This window comes from Lepidochelys kempii, chromosome 6 (genome assembly GCF_965140285.1).
Source record: "Lepidochelys kempii isolate rLepKem1 chromosome 6, rLepKem1.hap1, whole genome shotgun sequence".
NCBI lineage: Eukaryota > Metazoa > Chordata > Testudines > Cheloniidae > Lepidochelys > Lepidochelys kempii.
The window spans coordinates 70,912,959-70,931,463 of record NC_136385.1 but is presented as its reverse complement, the minus strand read 5'-3'; the positions used below and the strand labels follow the sequence as shown (position 1 = coordinate 70,931,463).

The 18,505-nt window shown below is 40.4% G+C and overlaps 1 protein-coding gene across 1 annotated transcript in view; it reads right to left on the bottom strand.

Moving 5' to 3' along the window:
- LOC140913610 (cytosolic phospholipase A2 epsilon-like) overlaps positions 1–17,103 on the bottom strand; it is a 45,544-nt gene extending 28,441 nt beyond the window's left edge. Inside the window, 3 exon segments of the mRNA XM_073350337.1 lie at positions 1,036–1,172; positions 14,628–14,700; positions 17,077–17,103. Coding sequence (XP_073206438.1) covers positions 1,036–1,172; positions 14,628–14,700; positions 17,077–17,103 — 237 coding nt within the window.
- Positions 17,104–18,505: the final 1,402 nt, after the last annotated feature.

The following is an 18,505-nucleotide window of genomic DNA, read 5'->3' as shown; positions in this document are numbered from 1 at the left end:
TGCTTTGTTGCCTGCCCACTTTTAGTGTCAAAGGCTAGAAGTGTGGTCAAATAATACTCAGCTACCTTTACATGAATTAAGACATGCAACCTCTACTGAGTTGGCTCAAAGATTTATCTACAGTAATCCCTGCTATCCAAAAAACTATTCTTATCCCCTCTGTGAGAAAGAAATGGAAGATGTAATGTTACATAGTATACATATTATGGTAACCATTATATGGTTATTGCCAGGTATATCCACCCCAAGTACTATAGTGGGGCAGGGAAATTACTGTTAAGCTCCTGGTGATTACAGGATCAATCCATATTTATTTATTTCCAGTAATCAACACTGCAGGTCAGCTGGTGATTATTTTTATACCCAATAAATGTAATAGCTTATAATATAAAACGAACTAGTATAATTACTGCATAATTATATATGCCTTGTGCTCCTGCCTGCTGTGAGATGAAGAGGGAAGCAAAACTGCACAAAAATGTGTGATGGGGCTGTGCAGAGGGGAAAATAGTTACCCTAAATATTCTCCCTTTCTGCAAAACAATATGAGGCTTGCTAACCAGTTCGGAAGTGTAATTCAATTTGCCATCAGCGAGCAATGGTAGCTAGGTGGAGATACGTGTCCTCACATCTTGTACACAAAGGTATAAAAAACTCTCTAGAGGCAGCAAAGTAGCTGAGTAGAAATGTGACATCTTGTGCAATACTAGTTGCTGCTCAAGTGTGGCCACGCATCTTTTCCAGTATAACCAGCCTTTCCACATTACTTTGTTTGGTGTTCATGTGCTATGTGAGTTCTAGTGTGCACAGTTCAACAGCCTAGGCCTTGCAACTCAGCATCCAGGTTGGGCTGAGGGGTTTCCTAGTTTGAGGCTGCGGCACATAGCTGGGATACAAAGCAGCACTTTTATTGCTGTGAAAAGTCTCGTTTTACTATTTCAGAAATGGTCAGGGTGCAAGGGTCATTTGAGGAGTTTGGTTGGCAGGACTAGAGATCTACCAGCCCCTGACAACAAGGAGTTCACGGTGTCTTACCTTGACCTGACTCTGAATCCTGAAGTGGAAGGTTTCATTCCACACTGGGTTTTTGGAGTTCTTGACAGTTTTGGTCCGGGCCTTTTTGACTGAAGCAGTCGGTAGCCATAGGCTCACATAGCAATCAGACTGGGTTACTGTGTAAGAAAGGAACAGATTAAATGGAAATGAAGTAATATACTATATCTAGGGCTAATTTATTTATTGAATTTACTCTATGTATACATGGCGATCTAGATAATTCAGTACACTAAGGTAGCTGATGTTCCATCATGCCTGTCCAATATGGCGCCATTTGCCCCAACCAATTTTCTCTTTTTGCAAAACTATTAGCATTTTTAATTATTGGAAAAATAATGAATGAACTTAAACCTGTTCAAAATGCATAGCTATATTGTACTCTCTACCAAGGAGATAGAGAATCAAGTTTGTATGCTTTGCATTATCTGGGGCTTCAGAAAGGGTTAATAGTCTACAAATCATTGTGTATCAGAAAAGCTCTGCCCTGAACTGGTCTAGGAATCATCTCATGTTTGGCTCTCACTCTGAAGGAGAAAGGAAGGTGTAAGGATCCTCTTTTCTTTCACCAGCCACACGAGAGGATTTCTCCCCGAGTGCTTGCCAGAATTGGGAGGAAATGCATGGGCAGCATGGTCATCTATGCACCATGCCCCGCTCCCAATGTGCTTTGCTCTCTAAGCGGGTGCTCGTCTGGTCAGCCAGCTAGCATATTTTCTGCTGTCAGCAGTGTGTGCTGCTCCTAATCAAAGTAGCAGCATGTACACTTGGCAGTGCACTTCACTAGCCCCCTCTGCAACCATAGGATGCATGATCAGCACCACTATCACCATTCCCCTAAGATCAGGGCAGGATTGTGACTAAGAATCTCCCAATGCCAACTGGCAAGGGGATTACAAAAACTATCCTGGTCCTGGTATGTACATTCTAGTTCACCAACATATATCACGAGAAATCTTAAATGAAAGCCAGGGTCACACTGGTCATTAATATTGTTGTAAAAGGTAAGGAGTTATGTATCTATAGGGAAAATATGTTCCTAAAGTCTGTTTCAGGGCATAGCTGACAAACAGGTTTCCTGCCAAAAGATGCGTATTCACTTGTCTCTGTTGACATTTAAATTAAGTGTTGTAAGCCAACACAATGGAAGCTCAGTTTACATTCAAAGTCAACAGGGGGATGTGAAATCAACAGGGAGGCAGTACACCAGAGAATAGGCTGCAGGGGGTTATTTGATTCTGGGTACAAACAATGAACTCTGGGGGAAATGAGCAGAAGGCAGGAAGACACCACTTTATCCTGCACCTAGGAAGTAATCAGGCAGTACACTTACAAATGGGATCACAAGCTGCCCTGGTTGAAATGCTGCAAAGGTCATTTGGGGTGAGATAAACTTCTTTAGATAGGAGGCTAACCTGTTAAGTTTAGTCTCTAGATATCATATTATGATTTTATTTGATACATAACCTTTTGTTGTACTTTGCAAGTGGCTTTATTAATCTTCATCTTGTTGATTTCAGACCAATTCTCTAATTTGTCAAGGTCCTTTTGAATTCTAATCCTATCCTCCAAAGGGTTTACAACCACTCCCAGGTTGGTGTCATCTGCAAATTGTATAAGATTTCTCTTCATTCCATTGTCCAAGTCATTAATGAAAATATTTACTAGTATCTGATCCAGGACAGATGCCTGGGGGAACCCACTCGACTCTTTCTCCTAGTTTGACAGCAAATCCCTGATAACTACTCTTTGAATACAGTTTTTCAACCAGTTTTGCACACGCTTTATGGTAATTTCCTCTAAACCACATCTCCTTAGTTTGCATATGAGAATGTCATGGGGGCCTCTATCAAAACCCTTACTAAAACCAAGATATATCATGTCTACAGCTTTCCCCTACCCTCTACGAGGCCAGTAATACTGTCAAAGGAGGAAATTAGGTTTGTTTGGCATGATTTGTTCTTGACAAATCCATGCTGGCTATTATTTGTAACCCTATTATCCGCTAGGTGCTTACAAATTGTTTAATGATTTGTTCCAGTATCTTTCCAGATTTGGAAATTAGACTGACTGGTCTGTTGCTCCCTGGTTCCTCTTTCTTCCACTTTTCAAAGATAGGAACTATGCCCTTCTCCAGTCCTCCGGGACCATACCAATTCTCCATGAGTTCTCAAAAGTCATAGCTAACAGCTCCGAGATTCGCAAAAAGAAAAGGAGTACTTGTGGCACCTTAGAGACTAACCAATTTATTTGAGCATGAGCTTTTGTGAGCTACAGCTCACTTCATTCCTTACGTACACTAAGCTGAACTTCATCAGGCCCTGGTGACTTGAATACATTTAATTTATCTAAATATTCTTTAACCTAGTCTTTCCCTATTTTGGTTTGCATTCTTTCCCCCTGGTTGTTAATATTGTGTGTTAGGTATCTGGTTCACAATTAACTTTTTTAGCGTAGACTGAAGCAAAACAGGCATTAAACACTTAATGCTTCTTGACAGCTTTTTGTTGTAAGAGTACAGGATGACTGATTTAGCAAGACAAAGAATCCAATTCTAGATTGATAGAAGCTTTCCACAGGTTGGCAAGGAAATGTGTTAGTGCTTGGTATGGTAATTGTGACCGATTCCTGCTCCTTTTGCTTACTGAGTATCCTTTTTTCTTACTAATACATCTGGCTTCACAACTTTCTGCAACGGGAACTCACCAAACTGATGGATTTGCTTCTGCAGGGTCTGTCAGAATGGAGAAGTCTCAGCTTTGAATCTTTATCCCTGCCGGCTCTTGATTTTTGCAAAAAATTTTAAAAATACTATAGAATAGACCCGATCAACATATTTTGCCCATGTTTTGAATTTTTTGGGAAAAAAATTACCACTCCATAAGCTGGTGAATAAAACAGCAATCAAAAAACCCCACCAAAGTCATTGACATTTTTAACATTCTTGAACAGTTTGACTATGTAACATTTGCCTTGGGAACCTGCCATCCTAGGGATGAGTCTAAGTCAGCAAAAGTACACTTTTATAAACCTAGTTTTATTACGGTTTGCGTAATTTCATTGTTTGCAATTTTATATTGTCACCTGATTTCCATATGAGTCCAAAAGTGTAGCTGGATGAAATCTGTAAAACTCTGCTATGTGACTGAAAATGTGCCCAAGTTTCAAAGCAGCAGAGTAAGACGAGGGTGCTCTTTTGCATGGCATTGTGTTGGTTTCAATCTGGTTGTTTTAATTAGAGATGGGCTGATGCCACAACCTTCACATCTGGATTTGAATTTGCCCAAAATTCAGGGGTATTTGGTGTGGGGTTTTGCTTCAGTCGGTTATAGAATTATAGGCCAGCTATGAAATTTGGCTTCAGAACTGAGCTCCTTTATAGCTGAGGGATGTTCAGATCCAAGATTTCAGTATGGGATGATTTCTAGCACTACTCTGCTATATCCCGATCATTCCCGAGCACTTTAGCTCCTTCCGGAGCGATGAGGTCCTCTCTACCTGGTAAAAGAATCAAAATTCTTTTTTTGATTGGGTTTATATGCACAGTGCTTTACAAATATGACTTTGGCCCTTTTCACCATCATGACCATCCCAGGTCTTTTCCTAAAAAAGGCCATGTTAAAGCAGCTGTATGCTTGACACAGTCTAAGGGAAGTTGTATATGGATAAGAATAATCCTGTGGCAAAATTATACCCAAGTGTGAATGCATTTTGTTTCAGACAATAGGACACAAAGGTTAAATGTGAATCATAGGGTTACACTGTCCATTGTGCCCCACCCCTAAAACTGTATGAAGTGTACCCTAAAGAAAGAAGGTCTATTACTAATGGATGACTAGCCAGAGGAGACTGCTGCAAGTGGCATGGAGGAAACTGGTCATAAGTACAAATCACTATATATTGTTTATGAAGCTATTTGGAAAACTTTTCCATTTGAAATATACACCCACTCAAGTATTCAAGCTACAGTACAATGGACACACCCAAATCTGGATAAGCTGTGTCTTGTCTTATTTGGTTTTGCTTGTGCCTTTAAACTGTATATTCTATGGGTAGCCCTGACCTTTGGGAATCACAAGGTCAATGGTTTTACTCTTCCTTTCCTCAGTATTTGGAACTTGGAAGTGACAAAGCTATCTTGGGTCTGTTTGGTTTTTTGGTTTTTGTTTGCTGCCCTTTCCCTCATACAGATAGACAGGAAAGTGTAAACCCATTGCTATGGTTTAGCATTTCTGTGTAAGGCTCTTGCATTCTAAACCCTGCTCTGATTCTGATTCCTTCTGTGGTTCTTAGTCAAGTCATGTAACCTCTCTGCCTCAGTTCCCCGTCTGTAAAATGGGAAGAATAATATTTATCTCTCTTCCTCATAGGGGATGAAGGAGGTTGTGATGATGAATATGTCAGTGCTTGTAAAGTCTCACACATCCCAACACCTCCTCCAATGGTCCCAGTAGCTCCCATACCTGAGCTTATTTGGGGAACTAGACCAAGAAAAAAAATTAAATATTGGAAACAGCACAGAGGTTCCAGCACAAGTAGCTAAGCTCCTTATACCCTGCGGCAGGAGACCTGGAAGGGGCAAGGGGAAGCTGTCCTTGCCCCCTTTTTAATGTAAAAGGAGACATTTCATTTTTCAGTAACCCAAAGGATTACTTCATTGACCCTCCCCAAAATTCTCAGTCCAGCCTTGTCTATAGTGGTGTGATCATGCTTGGAGTTTGTGGAGAGCAATATATTGTTTCACAGGCCCACCCAAAAATATTTAGGGGCAGAGTTCTGTTATCTGTGTGGTCTTTACAGGCTACTGTACAGTGTTGTGCATATCTGCAGCTTTATATTCATGATAAACAATAGTAATTACATGTAATAGACGAGGGTCAGGAGATCTAGGTTCTATTCTTAGCTCTACCACAGTCCCTCTGGGTGACTTTAGACAGGTCACTAAACCTCTTTGTATTTCATTTCCCATCTGTAAAATATATCTCATAATACTTTCCTACTTCCCAGGAGTGTCATGAGGCTTAATGCATTCGTGCTTGTGAGGTACTTTGAGATCCTCAGGTGGAAGGCACTATAGACATGCCAAGAATTGCTGTTATTACATTTTCTGCATAGCTTTCTTTTGTATTCTACCATGCTAGATCCAGGAACTCACCAAAAGGAAAAATCAGTTATTCACTCAGCTCTAATCATGGTATATCCAGTCCCTAAAAGTGTGCGTGATGTGTCAGCCCTAGGATCAGTGTTGGGCAATATACTTTATTAGGCTATTAAACAAGTTACTAATTATCTTTTGGTATAGAAGCAGGGCTGGGTCTTAATTGCACGGTACCATCAGAGATCATTACAGCAACATGATCCAAGTCTGAAAATATCACATCAACACATATTGCTCAAGCCAATAATACCAATACTGGAGCAAGGAACCAAGTCTGATGTCCCCATAATAGGTATCACACAGAAACACACCTCATCAAACAAGTAATGATAAATAATAGTACTTGGCACTTTTATATCTTTCATTCAAGGATCTCAAAGCACTTGACATGATAGGTCAACAAACCCCCTTTTTACAGATGGGGAACCCGAGGCAGAGTCATGAATAGAAAACAGGCTTCCATGCTTTTGTATACCTCTGCAAGTAGATATCTGTGCAATGTCACAACACCTCAAGCACAGCTTGCACCACAGGAAACAATGCCTACCACTCTGGAATCTTATGTTTTTAGAACACTACAACAGTGTACAAGACCAGCATGTAAACTAAAAAAAAAAAAAAAATCAAACATTGGAGGCCATATTTCTTCAAAGATTTCCAGTCACTCTGTAATTTTAAATTGGAGGTGATTCAGCTGCTGATCTAAGACAAACAGCATGGCAACAAATTATTATTATTGATGACCTTAGGCAATAATGTACTGCACACTGTATGAACCAGTACATAATGGTGGACAGCAGGACATTCCCCCAGTATGGCATGGATCAAGTGTAATTATAAAGTATGTATATATATTTCCATTTAATCTTCCATAGTGCTCATTTGCATGGATGCTATAAATAAGCAAATAGTGAATGTGCCTAAACACCCCAAAGTCAACCCATCAGGCCCAAAGGGACTGGTGCACCCAGCCCCTAATCAAGACCATGTGCCATTGTACAACCCCTTGCTTTAAAACCAGATCAGTTTTGTTGTGCCCAGATAACCCCACTCTCGCCCTCTTCCTGCTCCTAATCCCATGTGATCAATGAGCTGACAGAGAAATATTGAAATGTCAGTGACTTGCTGTATAAGTGATGTGCTTACTGCTTGTGGCTGCACACACCCAGTGTCCAAAGTTCACTGCCCTAGGATGATTCAAACAGCATGACAGACAGCTGCATCTTTGCACTACACAACTTTGTGTGCTGTGCGTAAGAGCTGAATGTTAATCCTATAGCTAATATAGTGGGGAACCGTTCGAGGAGCAATAATGTGTACCAGTGTATGCCATTAGTACGGAATCATAGAAATGTTGGTCTGGAAGGGACTTGGAGAAATTCCTCAAGTCCAGCCCCCAGTGCTGAGTCAGGACCAAGTAAACCGAAACCATCCCTGACAGGTGTTTGTCTAGTCTGTTCTTCAAAATCTCCCATGACGGGCATTCCACAACCTCCCTTGGAAGCCCATTCCAGAGCATAACTACCCTTAGAAAGTTTTTCCTAATATCTAACCTAAATCTCCCTTGCTGCAGATTAAGCCCATTATTTTTTGTCCTACCTTCAGGGGACATGGAGAACAACTGATCACCGTCCTCTTTATAAGAGCCCTTAACATATTTGAAGCCTGTTTTCAGGTCTTTTTTCAGGACTAAACATGGCCAGTTTTTTTAACCTTTCCTCATAGGTCAGGTTTTCTAAACTTTTTGTCATTTTTGTTATTCTCCTCTGGACTTTCTCCAATTTGTCCACATCTTTCTTAATGTACTGGACACGGTACTCCAGTTAAGGTCTCATCACTGCCAGTTAGAATACTTTCCATGTCTTCCATAGGACTCTTCTTTTGATACCCTCCAAAATAATGCTAGCGCTTTTTTTTTTCTTTTTTTGTAACTGCATCACACTGTTGTCTCACATTCAATTTGTGATCCACTATAAATCCCGGATCCTTTTCCAGCAGTCGCACCGCCTCGTCAGTTGTTCCCCATGTTGTAGCTGTGCCCCTCATTTCTCCTTCCTAACTGAAGTACTTTTCACTCAGTCTTTACTGAGTTTCATCTTGTTGAATTTAGACCAATTCTCCAATTTGTCAAGGTCCTTTTAAATTCTAATTCTGCTCTCCAAAGTGCTAGCAATCCCACCCGGCTTGGTGTCATCTACAGATTTTATAAGCACACTCTCCATTCCATTATACAAGTCATTAATAAAAATATTGACTAATGCTAGTCCCAGGGCAGACCTCTGCAGGCCCCCAGTAGATAGGCCGTGGCAGTTTGACAGCAAACCACTGATAACTATTCTTTGAGTATGGTCCTTCAAGCAGTTGTGCACCCACCTTATAATAATTTTTCTAAACCATATATCCCTAGTTTGCTTATGAGAATGTCATCTCGGACTCTGTCAAAAGCCTTACTAAAATCAAGATATCTCATGTCTACTGCTGCCCCCCACCCTCCATCCACTGGCCAGTAACCTTGTCAAAGAAGAAAATTAGGTTAGTTTGGCATGATTAGTTCTTGACAAATCCATGCTGGTGATTCCTTATAAACCTGTTGTCCTCTAGGTACTTACAAATTGATTGATCAAAAATTGGTTCAAGTATCTTTTCAGTATCAAAGTTGGGCTGACTTGTCTATAATTCCCTGGTTCCTTTTTGTTCCACTTTTAAAAGATTGGTACTAAGATGCCAGTATACCTATGTTTTGTTTATTATACTGCCAGCAACTGGGTCTCTGATTTTCCTAAATACTCACACCACTGGCAATAACAGCAGTGGTATTTTTGTGATATTTTCTGGGCAATGTTTATAGTGAGGTCTGGAGGGCCAGTGAATCCCATAAGGATTAAAATAATCTGCATTAATATCTAGTTATAAGCAACCAAGCCCCAGACATGGTCTAAAACAAGTTATATGGCTGTAATGTGGGGGCAGAGAGTATCTAGGGCACAGACAATGGGCCAAATTCACAGATGGTCAATGGTGTTGTCAGTTATATATTGGTAAACAGTTGCAAATTGGTATAAATAGGTGTAGCTTACATACCAATGGGACAGTGGAGGGTGTAGCAGGAGAGGGCATGAAGATGCAAGACAAAAAGTCTAAATAAAGACTTCAAATTGTCTTGGACAAAAGCTCTTCTATGCGGAATGAATACTCATTAAAACAACCATAAACAAATAGTGATTATAACTGCAATGTATCTACTTGGTGGGAGTGCTAGTGAGCTATTGAGGGACAGGTGGTAGGAAAGGCCTTATTTAACATCTTCATTAAGAATCTGGAAGAAAGAGTAATCAGATGCTATTCTATTGGGAGGAGTTCTAAACACCAGCTGAGACAGATAAATGATACGAAGAGATTAGAAACCTGAGCTGAAAATAACAAAATGAGATTCATCATGGAAAAATGCAGAGTAAAATACCTGGGAAAAAATAACCTTAAATACAGATATTCAGTGGGAGAAAATAGGCTGGAAAGCTCTGATGAATAAAGCCACCTGCAAGTGAAAATGGACTGAACAGGAGAAGTAGCAGTCCCTCACTATCTGGCTCTTGTGCAATGACCTCTGGAACAGTCTGTTCACTTCTGGACACCACATTTCCCAAAAGACACCGACAAACTGAAGGGTGTTCCGAGAAGAGGAACAAAAATGGCAAAAGGGGGCAAGGACTGATTTATGAAGAATGATTTTAAAAGCTAAATACATACAGGTTGGTTCAGCAATAAGTAAGATAGATGTTTTATCTGCAAGTATCCATAGGAGAGAGAATTACTTATGGTCATACACCAGGGTTTAACTTGGATGAATGAGATGAACCTAAGAGAAGAAAATGTAATCTCAATATTAGGAAACTGACACTGTGGAGAAATCTCCACATTGACACTGCGGAGAAATCACGGACAGTGGTGGAGCCTTATCCTTCCAGAATGTCAAAACTAGACCAAACAAAACACTAGGAAAATGTACTGTAGGCAGATGACTTGGTGATCTAATGAAGTCTTCCATCTTTCTATGATTCTATGAAAACTTGTGAGGCTTGTGTTATTTTACATCTTCCTATTAATTTACTTATCCTGCTACACCCTCCCCTTTTGTTTCTTCACAGCATAAGTTACACCCAGCTGCCAACATGTAATTTACATCACCCTTTGTCACCTCTGAATTTGGCCCAAAGGGTTTAAACATTTTTTTTAAAAGACAGACATATTTTAGTGAAAACCTGTTTAATTATAATAGTCTACCAATTTTTATGCATTTCATAGGGGCAGTTGTATTTTTGTCATAAGAGATCCCATTAGTACATACAAATTAGATGCAGTGAATTACAGAAAGCAAATATTACTGAAATTAAATAGCAGTCATTTAGGCCCTGATTCTTCAGCTAGATCCATGCAGGTGAACCCATGGATTTAGTAGGAGCCCTGAGAACTTCAACAAGGCTCTGCACAGGGTCTGTCCTCATCGTTCTAGTTGCAAGATTGGGGCTCAATACAGAAATACTTCACAGAGGATTTTTTCAGGGCAATGTCTGTAGTATTGAGTACTAGGGATGGTGAGTGGGGAGTTCTGTGAATGTGGGCATGGAAGTCAGAATCACAAGTGCCACCATTTTTACTGTCCACATTTCAACCCTGTGGATTAGTCAGTTTTACTCACTCATCAGTAAACACAGATTATCTGCAACTCCTACTTGCAAAATGCTCTCAATACATCTCAAAACATCCTGAATCAGATACCAAAGGATGCCAAACCAATTTGTTTACAGCAGTAGCTTCCTGCATATTAATATCTGCCTCAGAAGAGGTGATGCTTTTTGTTTTCAAAACTTTGTTTCTTTTCCTTCTTGATCTTTTGCACCTTGGAAATTTTTCGCTGGGAGCCCGGTGTTCCCCATTTGAAGGATGTACCCAGTCCACCAAAGCTCTCCTTTCACAAGCATCATTTCAGTGTTGTTTGTGCAACTTCTCATTATTCATGATTTCATCTTGCCACTTTGTGTGAATAATAGCTTAGAGGTGTTGTTGATTAAATGCTTTCAGCATTTATTTGCAGGCAATAACTTGTCTATGTTTCACAGAGTAAGGTAGAAAGGCTGCAGCATGGTAAACACACCTTGTGTCCAATACTGTTTTGGTTCCAGACTCCAGATTGCATTCTGTTATTGTGTGAATATGCCTTTTATATTCAAGCAATGACTTTAACAGGCAGCATGATCTAGTACAATAAGTATAGGACTGGGAACCTGGAACTCCTGACTTCTAATCCTGGCTCTTCCACTGCCGAGTCCTTTATCCAAAGATCTTCTTGAACTAGGAAGGGCAGTAATCCAACTTTAGGCAACTCCCACAAAAAAGAAAATCAGATGTGAGGAAGGGATAAAAAGCATTGGCTTCCCTCCCTGAAGACATTTACGGAAAGGAAAAGAAAAGAGCTGGTGAAGGGGTATGGTAAAGTCAATTTCAGGCAAGTGGCCAGTGCCCATTAGAGGGGAATTGTGTGGAGATAAGGACCCAGAATTAGCTTGACAGGGTGAGATAGTCTTCAGGCCCATAGGCCATTTCAATCTCCTCAAACAGGATTGAGATGGGGGAGGAAGATCCTTTTCTGCTCTGAGAGAGGTCCTGAAGGCTTCTATTCAGACTCCTGCACTGGGCCATTGGGAGAAGGGGCCTGGGAACTCACATAGGAGTCCTCCTCCTTACACTGAGCAACAGGAAAAGGGTCTTCAGGTAAAATTTCATGTTCCTGATTACTTCACTCTCCTTCCACAATGAGAGGGGAATCAGAAGGCTCTTCTTCACATCCATTTGTCAGTGGGGAAGCCTATGGGGACTCAAACAAAACACCAGTATTGGGAAACTAAAACTTCTGGATGGTTGCAATCCTGCATCATTTTATCTGAACCAAGGTAGTTCGGGCTGGTTCATGTAAAGGCATTTTGATTTTAGCCTCTCTATTTAAAATAGATTTACCAATACAAGACAAATCACCCCCTACTGTTTTCTGAAGAAGAGAAATCATCATTGTTCACAGCACTTTCTATTGTACTATGAATCGTATGTATTCTTCAAGAATATGACTAAAGTACTAATTTGCATAGTTATAACCTTCTGGGGCTTCTAGGAGAGTAACTGGGAATAAAAACAATTAGCCAAGTGAGGGCTCAATTATGCCTTGAAGGCACAGACCACACTGGGGGAAGGGCAGTGCCACACTGCCCAGTGGGAACTGCGGGAGGTAGTGTGTCTCCTAAAGAGAATGGTGCCTTTTCACTGAGGGTGACCAGAAAGTCCTGGAGATTGTCATTATGGACAACTCTCATAAATATAAAGGGAAGGGTAACCACCTTGCTGTATACAGTGCTATAAAATCCCTCCTGGCCAGAGGCAAAACCCTTTCACCTGTAAAGGGTTAAGAAGCTAAGATAACCTCGCTGGTACCTGACCAAAATGACCAATGAGAGGACAAGATACTTTCAAATCTGGAGGGTGGGGAACAAAGGGTTTGTCTGTCTGGGTGATGCTTTTGCCGGGAACAGATCAGGAATGGAGCCTTACAACTCCTGTTAAGTTAGTAAGTAATCTAGCTAGAAATGCGTTAGATTTCCTTTTGTTTAATGGTTGGTAAAATAAGCTGTGGTGGATGGAATGTATATTCCTGGTTTTGTGTCTTTTTGTAACTTAAGGTTTTGCCGAGAGGGATTCTCTATGTTTTGAATCTGATTACCCTGTAAGGTATTTACCATCCTGATTTTACAAAGGTGATTCTTTTACCTTTTCTTTAATTACAATTCTTCTTTTAAGAACCTGATTGATTTTTCATTGTTCTTAAGATCCAAGACTTTGGGTCTGTATTCACCTGTACAAATTGGTGAGGATTCTTATCAACCCTTCCCCAGGAAAGGGGGTGTAGGGCTTGGGGGGATATTTTGGGGGAAGATATCTCCAAGTGGGCTCTTTCCCTGTTCTTTGTTTAAAATGCTTGGTGGTGGCAGCATAGGGTTCAAGAACAAGGCAAAGTTTGAACCTTGAGGAAGTTTTTAACCTAAGCTGGTAAGAATAAGCTTAGGGGGTCTTTCATGCAGGTCCCCACATCTGTACCCTAGAGTTCAGAGTGGGGAAGGAACCTTGACAACAACAGAAACTGTCCTCTCAGTACACAAACAAGAAACGTATAAACAAATTTATACCAACTGCTGGACTCTTTGAGAAAACACACAACACACGATACTGGAAGAAATGTGAAATTAAATCTTAGCATTTTTCATTTAGTCATGTAATCTGTCTTAACCTATTTTGAACAACCTATTCTGAGCAGCTTCCATAATAGGAAGGTAAAGCACAAGATGCTGTTTTTATTAAAGCCATGAGTAAATTATTCCTACACATTTGCAGTAAGAAAATCACATAAGAGAAGAGAAAAGTGAATTAGATTCCTTTTCCTTCTCCTCTGGCAAAGTATCATCTATTCTCTTTAAACTAAGGTTATCTCAGAGGGAGGAAACGCCTCTGGGCAGAAACAGAAAGGAACCAGAAAGCTTTGCAAGGTTCCCCTCATTATTTTCCTCTGCATTATTTTGTCAAAGGCTGGGTTTTGCCCCCCTGAGGAAGATACTGGAGGTCTGACCCATAAGTCCTCTAGGATCTACTGTGGACACATGTCTATTCACATGAAGGCCTTGTGCCTCTGCATTGGCTTTGGACTCCCTGAAGCTCTACCGAGGCTTCCTGACATTGTCTCTCCTTGGAAGCCAGAAAGCAAGGGACCCTGAAGCTGGTGCCTCTCCTTCTGACCCCCATCTTCCTTAAAAGGGGTTCCTCAATCCAAAGAGCTTGTCACAGAAAGGGAAATAGTGCCTTTGGCTGTATTGTATTTCACAGTACACAGGAGATGAACATCCCCCCTCTCTACTCATGAATCCCTGGACCTGCAGACACCACTCTGTGCTCTTCAGAGGAATGGGGGTAGGGGGTGGAGAGGGACAGCACTGTGAGGGTGCTTGACCCTTCAACCATCTGCCTGGGGAGAGCCACACACAGAAGTTCCTGTCATGCATGGATCCTAAGGGCAGAGTATGGACTTTGGTTCTCTGGTGTGTTCCAAGGTACTTTTGAATCTGACAGTGCTATATGGTTTCGGTGGGACAAGACATTCTGCCAAAGCTTCTTCTGTACAATATGGTAACTGGATTTTAGAATTTCACTGACAAAGGCTCTTATAATATACAATGTCCTCCAAGTGTACACCTGGGATCTAGGTACAGCATAGGGATTCATCTTTTCTTTTTTGTAATCTGTATGGTGTTTATGTTGCTTAGTTATACACCCAGTATTTTCACATCTATGAAGAAGCTCTGGGAACGGGAGAGATACTCACGCAGGTCAGCCTTCCGCAGATTTTTCATTCTGATAACTTTTACGCTGAGCAAGTTGCAAGGAGAGGGCTCCATCTGTTGAACAATGACAAACAAAAGACATGGAATGAACATACACAGAGAGAGAAATGAAATCCAGAGTAAGCTGAGTCTGCTATTGTGTCATCTTAAATATTTCAATACTAATCACCAAAGAGTTTCTGGATGAAATTCTTCCTTGTGACATATTCAGCTTCTTTCTCTGTGCAGGTTTAGGGCCATGTAGATCTGTGCTGTGCAGATTCTTCCCTTTTTTATTCTGTTAGAGCTAGGGGAGGCTCCACTTTAGAGGTGTGAGGTTATTTATTATAACTTATTCCACTCACTAATTGTCAATAAAAAGAGCTGGGGAGAAAATTGTATTAACCAATCAATATGACAGGTGTGACGTAACATCTTATGATCCAATGACATGGAGACATATGATGGCTCATAAATTTATTTTGTTTTATCAATACCAGTTAATATATATAAAATAAAGATATCAGTTCCACTGATCTGTGCAAATTCAAAGGAAGTCATTTCACATCCACCATAACTTTAACAACAAATTAAATTCCAGCAGACTCTATTACTAACTCACTGAACAGCATTCCTTTTGTTTTGGGTTTTATGTAATCATTCACAGCTAATCTGGTGGATTCCATGCAGAAGAAGCATAGTCTGTATAGGAATGAACAATATGTCTATTCCTTATTAAATCTTAAGTGATATTTTAAATATACTCTATATGGAGCTACAACTGAAAACCACATGGAAACTTCAACTATTTGAAAAATCTGCTGCCTCTCTTTTAGTTGAGCTTCTCCTAAGAAGCATATTGCATATCTTTCAGAGTCTGCAATGTCTGGCAGTTCATACCTAGGTGCAGCAATTCCAGGGACCTCCAAAGCTGAAAGCATTTTAATCTAAAGCTCTGATGCTAGTGGCTGTAAAAACTCATTCTCTGTGGATTGGCACAGAAGGGGGAACTGTAACACACACTAAACAGTGGGCTACACCCAAGTAGAGAATCTCCACAGAAACCATCACATTCTGACATGATGCAACTATTTGCATATTGTACAGTCAACAGGAGCTAATGTAGCAGGACCAAAAATGCTAACATCAATACTGTTGACATTCTGCACCAGAACCTCAGCTGATTCAAATCACCATAACTCCATTGATTTCAATAAAGCTATGCCAACTTACACCCTCTGAGGATCTGGCCCAGAATATTAACTAAAATGGGTCTCAAAGACTCAGACCCCTGTAGAACACAGGAAGTGAAACTGACATCTCTAGAATTCTCTCCCTCAGTATCCTTGGTTGGGCAACTTTTTCTTCAAAGAAGAAGCCAGAAAGAATATTTATCCTGGAAACACAGGGAAATCACTGGAAAACTGAATGGCACTTAACAATCCTGTCAGGAATGTGAGACATAAGGCTGACTTGGGAAAACTCTTATCTTGGGTAGGGATCAGAGAAACATGGCACCTGTCCACAAGCATGGGGGGGTGGAGGGTAGGGTGTTCCGTAAATGAATTTACTTTTAAAGGAATTACGATAGAAAATAATAAAAGTTCCATGCTCCAATCCACACACACACACACAAAGGAACTTCACAGTGAATAAAGGATAGAGGAAGGGATTCAAAGCAGAAACAAAAGGACATTTCACCTATGAAGCAGGGAATGCTGCTATCACTAATTAGTTGTTCAACTTTTTGGTGATGAGCAAATTCAATCCCACCCTCCACCCCCACTAAAAACACACAGAAACCTAACCTGGTTTGTTCTCCTGGTACTTTTTGCATAAGATCAATTTTTTGCACCGTACTTGTGCACTGATTCATCTGATTTCTATTTACCTTTCACAATGGATTTCTTTGCTTGCTTCCTTTTTAAAGGAAGCAAGAGGAGACAGTGGCAACATTTAAAAGGAAACATCTTTTCAGTTTCAGTTGTTGGTATAAATCATTATTGCAGGGTCACATGTGGACCCCCAAATTTAGAGGCATTTATTAACCCCTTAAGTGTTTTAACCTTTCCCACAGTTCCCCCTGTATATCACCACATGATAATGAAAAACATGAAAATGAAATGCATGAAAAACAGGGTCATTTTTGATTACATAATTTCTTAAACTGTTCCCATCACCACGTCATCTGACTATCTATTTGACATAGAGCTACTGTATTAATTGATCAAGCTGGAGGTATAGAGCAAACACAAAACCCATCCAAGTGCCTTCGTTGCTATGAAAGATGGCATGGTAGGACAAAGGTTTCTCACAGCTGTAGCTAGAGAATAGTAGGTCTGCCTACCATCGATTGCTTCTGTAGTTAAAGCAAAACTCTGAAAGCAGCACAAACTGCAGCAGCTGCGTGCACATCTGAATCTCAAATACTCTTATTTTGTTCTTTCTTACCTGGTACGAACTGGTAGATGACCCCATTGTGATCTTTGATGCATTCAAGTCAGAGGCTAAAGGTGGCCCTTGAGCATAGGTCGCAGAGCTGACAGTGACTCCCAAAGCAGGTTTATACTCTTTAAACAGGTAGAAGTGAATGAGCAGGTGTTTTATAAACTGACTCAGAGCCCCACCCTTCCATGACTTCCAAAAATTAAGTAAGTCCCATCTCCTTTCTCTCATTAGGTGTGGGAACTGGAAAGATTTCCTTTGTAGGTTTAGTGATTGGCGGGGAAGGGACAATACAGCAAAAAAGGGCCCTATCCTTCCAATTATGGGTGCATAGCATATAAATAATGAATAAGATTTTATATTTATACAACCCCTTTGATTATAAATGATGCCAGAGTGCTTTTCAAAGTAAAAAGTGGGGGGGGAGGTGCAATGTCATGGTAGTAGACTACTGTAGACCACCAAAACAAGAGGGGATGGAGGATGAGGCATTTCTAGAAGAGAAAACAAAAATAACCAAAACACAATACCTGGTAGTAATGGGGGACTCAAACTACACAGGTATCTGTAGGAAAAATAATATGGCAAAACACAAAATGCCCAATAAGTTTTGATAATGTACTGGGAACAACTTCTGGTTTCAGAAGGTGCAGGAGGTAACCAGAAGGACTGCCATTTTACGCTTAATAGAAAGGAATGCACTGAGAATCTGAAGGTTGAAGGCAATTTGGGTGAAAGTAATCATGAAATGATAAAATTCTTGATCCTAAAGAAAAGAAGGAGAGAAAGCACCAGAACAAAGACAATGGACTTCAAAAAAGCAGAAACTTAGAGAACTGGTAGGTAAGGTCCAATGAGAAGAAAATCTATGGGATAAAGGAGTTCAGAATTGCTGGCAGCTTCTCAAGGAGACAATATTAAAGGTACAACAGCAAACTATCCCACATAAAGTAGAAACATAGACAAAATGCTAAGGAAGAGTACAAAAGAATATAACAAGCATATAGGGACAAAATCAGAAAGGCTAAGGCACAAAAGGAGTTACACCGGACAAGGGACATGAAAGGAAATAAGGAGAAGTTCTATTCAAAGAAAAATGTAGGTCCTCTACTTAGAGGGAAAGGAGAGCTAATAACGGATGACATTAAGAAGGCTGCTGTATTTAATGCCTATTTTGCTTCAGTCTTCCCTAAAAAAGTAAATTGTGACCAGATACTTAACACAATTATTAACAGCAACAAGGGAGAAAGAATACAAGCCAAAATAGAGAAAGAACAGGTTAAAGAATATTTATATAAGTCAGATGTAGGCAAGTCAGCAGGACCTGATGAAATTCACTCTAGGGTACAAAAGGAACTAGCTGAAGCAATCTCAGAACAGCTAGTGATTATCTTTGGGGACTTATGGGTGAGGTCCCAGAGAACTGGAGAAGGCA